Source organism: Lindgomyces ingoldianus (assembly GCF_010093535.1).
Source record: "Lindgomyces ingoldianus strain ATCC 200398 unplaced genomic scaffold BDR25scaffold_53, whole genome shotgun sequence".
NCBI lineage: Eukaryota > Fungi > Ascomycota > Dothideomycetes > Pleosporales > Lindgomycetaceae > Lindgomyces > Lindgomyces ingoldianus.
The window spans coordinates 178,664-186,164 of NW_022985214.1; the positions used below are offsets into that span (position 1 = coordinate 178,664).

Here is a 7,501-nt window from a genome sequence, read left to right on the forward strand (position 1 = left end):
AGCTACTAATAAGCTTATTAGTTTAAATACTTATTTTATTTTAATTTTAAGATTACTTATTATCCTAGTTAAGACAGAGGGAAACTAGATGCCTTTATAAGGCAATTCTAAGACATCCCTACTTAGGAAGAAGTGTAAAAGGCTTAATACTAAACTCTACTTTAACTTAAGCTATTTTTAAACTTTAACTTAAATAAAACAGATCTAATAATTAATTAAATTATTACTAATAAGTATTTAAATAATAAATTTATTTAAAAAACTTTAGACCTGCTCTAAAACAGCGCTAGTTAGTTAAAGAAGGTAACACTAGCTAACTATAAAAACTAAAATAGTAAGCTGTATTACTATAACTAACTTATAATTTTTAATTTTAATAAACTAAGAATTAAACTACTCTAAATTATATATAACTTACTTATTAGAGAATACTTAGGCAGAGAAAAGACTTTTAACCTACTATAAAGAGAGTACTACTAGCCCTGCATGTTCTATACTGTATGCTAATATGTATTATGTTACTATACTTGCTGTAAAGTAAAAGCCTCTTAAAAAAGATATAATAGCCTACTTAAACTACTCCTAATCTCTAAACAAGCTTAGAAAGACATATTAATTAATTTTATTATAGACCTACCTTTATTTAAAGGGTATATAAATATTATAGTAGTTATTAATTACTTAACTAAGTATTAATACTTAATACTATGTTTCTCTATAACTGCCTCTAATATAGCCTAGTTATTCTACTAATATGTATAGGTTTACTATAGCCTGCCTAACATAATTATATTAGACAGAGGTACGCAGTTTGTCTTAGCCTTCTAAGACAAACTCTGTAAACAGCTCTAAATTATCCCCTATTTATCTACAGCTTTTTACCTAGAGACTAACAGCTAGACTAAGAACATAAACACTGTAATAAAATAAGTCTTATAAGTGTATATAAACTACTAGTAAGATAACTAGGTAAAATAGTTAGCTATAGCATAGTTTAAAGCTAATAACATAACATCTAAATTAACATAAGTATCCCTGTTTTTAGTAAACTATAAATACTACCCCTAAATAAAATTTAAACTACTTATAAATACTTTCTAACTAACTTATTAATCTATATAAGTAATAGATATAAATAGACTTATTAATAAAATCTAAAATATATCTAAATACATTTATAAAAAGCTTACATAGGCTTAAGCTTTTTAATAAAAGTATGTAAACTAATCTTAAACCCTTGCCCCTATGTATGTAGCTAGCAAGAAGGTCTAGCTAAACACTAGAAATATCTAAATAAACTAATAATTAAAGAAACTTAATTAAAAGAACCTTAGCCCTTTTATAGTAGCCTATATAGTTTTATTACACACTTACTAATTAATCCTACCTAACAGCATAAAGATACACCCTGTGTTCTATGTATTGTTGCTGCGCTAAGTAGCCTTTAAATCTAACTATCTACTTAGACAGCTAAACTTACTACCTAAACTTATTATTATAAACAATAAACTAGAATACATTATAGAAGATGTTAAATAAATTTAGTTTAATAAGAAAAAACATATCTATAAATACTTTATAAAATAGACTAGATATAACAAACTATTATAAGAACCTGCAGAAGCCTTATAAGAGAACTCTGCAGTAACTTAATTCTACGCCTAATACTTATCTAAACTAAACCTATACCCTAATAAAGACAACCTAATGCTAGAACTACTAATGTAAAGGATTCCCTTCCTAATAAGAGGGGGGGTACTGTCACAGTATCCTCCCTAGATCCTAGACATAACTATATTAAACGCGTACTAGAGTATTATTAGTGCACGTCTAACATAAACATAACATAATATAGACATAAACTTAAGCATAAACTACCTTAACACTAACTAAACCTAGAATAAGCTTAATTTATACTTAAAGTGCTTAGACTTCTAAGCTAAGTATTTAATTACTAATTTCTTTCTAAACCTTCCTGTTCCTTACACAACGTCTTGTACCTACTATAATACCTCACGTAGTAATTAAACTAGACCTCTGTAAAGCTCTATAACCTTACTCGTGCACAATCGTGACAAGCGCTTAGACTTCTAAGCTAAGTATTTAATTACTAATTTCCTTCTAAACCTTTCTGTTCCTCACACAACGTCTTGTACCTACTATGATACCTTACATAGTAATTAAACTAGACCTCTGTGAAGCTCTATAACCTTACTCGTGCACAATCGTGACAACTTTATGCTATAATTATTAATTTTTTTTATAATAGCTTAAAATAAAGCTTATATTTAAAGGCTGAGTTAGCTCTTTTATAATTAGAATCTATGCTAGATGTTTATTAAGATATAAGCTTAATATTCTACTGCTTAATAAAGTAATTAACTTAGTTTTTACTAGCCTGTTTTCTAGCTATTTCTAAGGCAAAATTGCGTATTATAAGCTTTATAAGTAGCAGTCCTTTTGCGTAAAGCTTGTTAAGGTATTTAGAAAGTTCCTTTTCTCGTACATTGTTAAAGAGTTGTTAATTTTTGTGCTTCTCTGCATAGGTGCCCTGCACCCTGCAGTGGCGCTTTAATAGTGTAGAGCGACAACAACTAAATTTTTTTGCTGTTGCACTATAATTAGGTTTTTCTCTAAGCTTTAGCGATTTAAATGACGCCAGCGCGGCCTCAATTAGGTCCATATTAGTGGAGATAAGCTTGATTGAAAAGTTGATGAATTTTGGTTGTGTGTGCGTTACGAGGGGCCGTGCGTTAAGCGATGAAACACGGTAGTCAGCCAACGCGTCTCAGCGTCGCAACCACTCGACACGGCCATCGTACAACTTCGAGATACGGCCTAACGCATAGCGATATGGACTTTTGTAACATAGAGACATGCCATTTACGTCGTCCTTAAGCCGCGAAACCCGCTAGTATCCCTTCCGCTGACGGAACGAAAGACCTGCTCAAGCCACCACGTCCTCATGCTTCTTGAGCCGACTGGCGCCGATTCCTTGACTAAGCAGCAGCTGAGATGTAGTCTCGGATCGTTGAAGGGGAATACAGTTATATGGTCAGATAGAGTAGGGGAGGCACTAGAAATTGAAGCCTGCGCCCCGGCGAATGGGTTTGGTGCCATAGGCCGCACGCCATCGTTGCAAACACATTTGAAGGTGGGAAGGCCCCGCATGCTCCAGCGATACAGCTGTCGTATGGTTAAACAACCAGCGGCTGCATACATGAAGCACTGCCATCTCTAGGGCCGTAGAGGTGTGCTTTCGACCTAGGATGGTGGTGAGGAGTTTTGGGTTGTTTATGGTGACCATGCTTAGCAAGACCCTACACCATCCAATTACAGCTGCATACAGCACTCTTCTCTTCAGCCATATCTACAAACCATCGCCTCTGGCGCAAAGCTCCAAGCCGGTGCGGGTCGGCCATCCTCCCTGCCAGTGGTGGCAAAATCTCACTGTGGCCAATCCCTGACGCTGACACATCAAGCCAGAGATACAAATTGCCTAGGTACTGACATCTATGTACCTTCGTGCTTTTCCTCTAAGTGACTATATAGGATACGCTACTCTCCTCGCTGCATCTCTTGCACTAGAGACGAATGGTGCCGAGAGCATGCTTTTGTAGTAGGATGCTCTATACCAAGCACGCTGGAATCCGCTGCTCGCCCTTTCATTTAAGGCCAAAGCAGCTTCACGCCTTCGCTGTCGATGAAGAAGGAAAGCCAGGTTGTGTACGCTGGTCAGGGTGTCGGGGTGCTCTTTCCCTAGCGCCTTCTCTCTCCCTTCTAGCGCTTGCTGGTTTATCTCCTTGGCGGTACTTATTTTACGCGCAAGCAGCCCTCCTGTGTCGCGTGGGTATTTTGGTGGGCGTGTCCCGAGCGAAACGGGGCGTGCCGCGTGCGCCTAGCGACCCCGCTCTTTCAGCTGACCCTAATTAGCTGTCTCTAGGCCACTCCACCGCCTCCTACCACGTCCTCCATAGTCCCCTTCTAGCGACAATAATTTCGTTATCTGCAATGGCCTTGACAAGGTATGCCGCCTCCGCGCTTGGTTAGCAGGTCGCGTACCGCGCTCGTCAGCTTCTGAGGCGTTGGGTGGGCAGCGTGACACACAAAATACGTTCACTTAGAGGTGATAATTACTAATCGCGCACATAGGAAGTCTCAGCTTGCCATCGAGTATGCCCACTAGGCGCAGGACAAGTCGTTGGCGACGTGGGTGTTTTGCGTGCACGCTGGCACACGAGCAAGGTTCAAGCAATGGTACTGCCAGATTGCTAAAGTAACCAAGGTGGACGGCTGGGACAATCCTAAGGCGGAGGTCCTGTGGCTGGTTCGCAGCTGGCTGTGTGATGAGTTGAACGGGCGAGAGGTGAGGGAGGTGGATACTGTGTTTTAGCGTGTAATGCACGGCCTCGCGTAATGCACGGTTCTGCGCGAAGCTGTTAAAACTTCAACCACCTCTCTCTTAACTAATATGGGCAGTATTAAGGCCACTTTAGAGTTGCTAAAATTACTAAAACCTAAAGAATTACTAAATTATGCTGCAGTAGCTAGGCAGTATAGCGTTAATTAATCTACACTCTTAAGGCGTTACTAACGCGTTACCTGCCTGCGTGCAGAGAAACTTAAAAATTAGCAACTACTTAGCCTAGTGCAGGAGAAAAAGCTAGTAGAGTATATTAATAGACTTTGCGCAAGAGGTCTATCCCCTTTAAAATAAATAATTTAAAATTTTATAATAAAAATAAGTAGTAGGTAAGCTAGTAAAAGCTAGGTTAATTAATTTATTAAAAGGCACTTTATTAACTTATTATCTTAATAGACATCTAGCATAGACGCTACGCGTAACAAAGCTAACTTAGCATTTAAGTACTTGCTATATTTTAAGCTTGTATGTAAAAAAATTAAGTAATATAGCATAAAACTACAGCATACTTATAATATAAATAAAAAGGGCTTTTTAATTAAGGTACTGTTAAAAATAAAGTAAATCTTCTTTAGATAGTAGTATAAGCAAGGTATTAAGTAGCAGCTTATATAAGATAGTTGTTGAATGGACTCTCTGCTAGCTAGCACTTGGTGTCAGCAAATGCGTACAAGACGGAGAGGTTTGCACGGTGTAAACATCGCACAGGGGTGTTAGGTAACTAGTGTTGATTGCTTCTTGTTGTTTTCTATTATATAAAGGAAAGGGGTTAATATAGTCCTAAACTCTGCGCACAGATCTCTGTGCACAGGGATCTAGGCGCATCTAAGCCACGTAACTATTAACTAGGCGCCTAAATATTACTATTTAAATATTAGCAACTTTTTCTTTTTCTTTTATACAGGACTTGCCTTGTTTACACATATAGTAGACAGGTTACTATAGGGCCCTTTTTGCCTATCTTATATAGGCTTAAGTCTGTTAACTAATGCTTTAACTTTAATAGTTAGTTAGTTGTATAAAATTAGTTCTTTAAAAGCAGAGTTTAGCGCCTTCTTTGTACAGGCATCTATAGAGTTGTCCCTTTTATTAATTTACCTAATCTCTGTAATCTCTCTCTTTTTATATAATTCTTAAATTAACATAATATTAATTATAAGTTTTTTTTTATTTGTTGTTCTAAGCTTTATAAGACATTTATACAGAGATCTTAAATCTGTGCATAGTATAATAAGTACAGGAGGTATTCTAAGCATACATGTAATCTAGTTAATAGTTGTACTTAGTGCAATTACGCAGTTAAATCCTCCTACTATTCTGTACAGCTTACTAGCTAGGACAGAGCAGGTAACGCGTTTACACTTAGAGAAGTTCTAGTATATAATATTACCTATAATTTTAAAGTTATATAAGTTCTTAGTTTACTGCTTAATTTTAAAAATAATAAGAAAGCTAAGCTGTAAACTTAGGTCTTTATTATTTATAAATAATCTATTAGTAAAGATAAACAACTTTGTATAAAAGAGATTAAGTAGTATATATAATAATTCTTTATTTTAGTTGTTAATTTGCTATTAGATTTGTACATTTAATGCCTTAATATTATTGTATAACAGTAACACAACTTAAGCGGCAGTAGACAGGTTAAATGCTGCCTTAGGTTAACATATTAATGCGATATAGGCACCTCGCGCGCGCTGTTTGACGTACTTCTGCGCAGCATCCTCTACCTTAGACTCTATTATGTGTAGATTCCTAGCTTAACCCTTTTATATAAAAATAATATTATTTTATATAAAGTAAATTTTTTCTTTATTAAATTTAATAGCTTAATTATGTAATAGTATAGTCTTAAGCTTTACTTAGAAGTTAGCCTTAAGTAATTTTTTTTCCTCTCTTTATGCAAAATTAGCTGTGATAATACTAAGGGTATTATCTGTCTACAGTCCTGTAATACTAAACACTATTAGGCCTTTATATGTAATTAATAAGCATAAATTATATAATAAGGTTTTTATAAAAAGTTTATTCTTATAATAGTTGTAGTATGTCTTAAACTAATACAAGCCTAACTCTACTACACTGTATAGTAGTTATACAACTCTAAATATTATGTGTAGAGGAAAGCTTTTACAGAGTTCTTTTAGTAGTTATGTAAAGAGAGTGCAAACAAGCTTGTCTATTAATTATACATATACTTAAGTAATATTGTGTAGTTTACAGTGCATGTTATATAAAGCTATTAGTAATAGGCTAATAGCTAGAATTAACCTCTAACTTATTTTCTAAATTATAGAAGACTATGTAAGAATTTCTTTCTTCTCTTTATCTAAATGTTTTATAAACATAAGTTATAACTTTTTATACAGTTTTATTAATTTCCCTTTAACTTTATATATAAGTTAAAGGTTAAAGATCTGTCCCTTATAAATTAATAAATTATATAAGAGTACCTTAAATGTGCTTTTTATAATTAGACTTTTTATTTCTGTACAGTCTAATTCTTTAAATAGTCTTCTAGGTGTTGTAATTACACTATTTGCACAGAGCTTAATTGCTAGCGCGTAGTCTTTTTTTTCCTTTTAGGTTAGAAATGTTGTGGCCTGTAGATTCTTACACAGTCTCCCTTAGCCTTTTTTAGCTAGCTGTAGTTCTAGTTTTAGTTTATACAATAAATCTAATGCTGCTTAAAGGGCTGTTTTGTGTAGTCTATTAACTAAGGTTAGTTACTTGCGTAGGCGACCTCTCTTTTGTGCCTGTGGAGGATCCCTTTGTACTAGGGCTAGTTTGTCTAGATCTAGTAATTCTTATGCAGGTTTATCTTTATTCTTTATACAATAATATAGCATAACTTGCGTGTAGTAGAGTCTTACTAGACTATTCTCTATCTTAATAATAACATCTAAGGCTTTAATTCCCTTTACTACATGCAGTCCTGTCTATCTCTTCTTCTCTTACTATGTCTTTACTTTAGAACTAAGTAGGAGATTTAGTACTTTATATAAAGTTAAGCTGTTCTAAGTATTAATTATATAATTAATATTAACTTTTACTTTCTTACTTTAAAGCATTTTTATT

At 34.6% G+C, this 7,501-nt stretch overlaps 3 protein-coding genes across 3 annotated transcripts; 1 reads left to right on the plus strand and 2 right to left on the minus strand.

The window, feature by feature from the left end:
- Nucleotides 1-2,793: 2,793 nt before the first annotated feature.
- On the minus strand, nt 2,794-3,395 carry BDR25DRAFT_307505 (uncharacterized protein; the record flags this gene model as incomplete). The annotated part of the gene is made up of 1 exon (XM_033690850.1): nt 2,794-3,395. A coding segment is annotated over exon 1 (189 nt), but the record flags the coding sequence as incomplete, so codon positions are not given.
- A 616-nt stretch (nt 3,396-4,011) lies between these two features.
- Nucleotides 4,012-4,417, plus strand: BDR25DRAFT_362306 (uncharacterized protein; the record flags this gene model as incomplete). The annotated part of the gene is made up of 5 exons (XM_033696548.1): nt 4,012-4,045; nt 4,075-4,114; nt 4,157-4,209; nt 4,242-4,366; nt 4,394-4,417. The coding sequence occupies 5 exons, from the start codon at nt 4,012-4,014 to the stop codon at nt 4,415-4,417; spliced, it is 276 nt and encodes a 91-aa protein (XP_033540722.1).
- A 2,408-nt stretch (nt 4,418-6,825) lies between these two features.
- Nucleotides 6,826-7,005, minus strand: BDR25DRAFT_244413 (uncharacterized protein; the record flags this gene model as incomplete). The annotated part of the gene is made up of 1 exon (XM_033685842.1): nt 6,826-7,005. A coding segment is annotated over one exon (180 nt), but the record flags the coding sequence as incomplete, so codon positions are not given.
- Between the last annotated feature and the right edge of the window lie 496 nt (nt 7,006-7,501).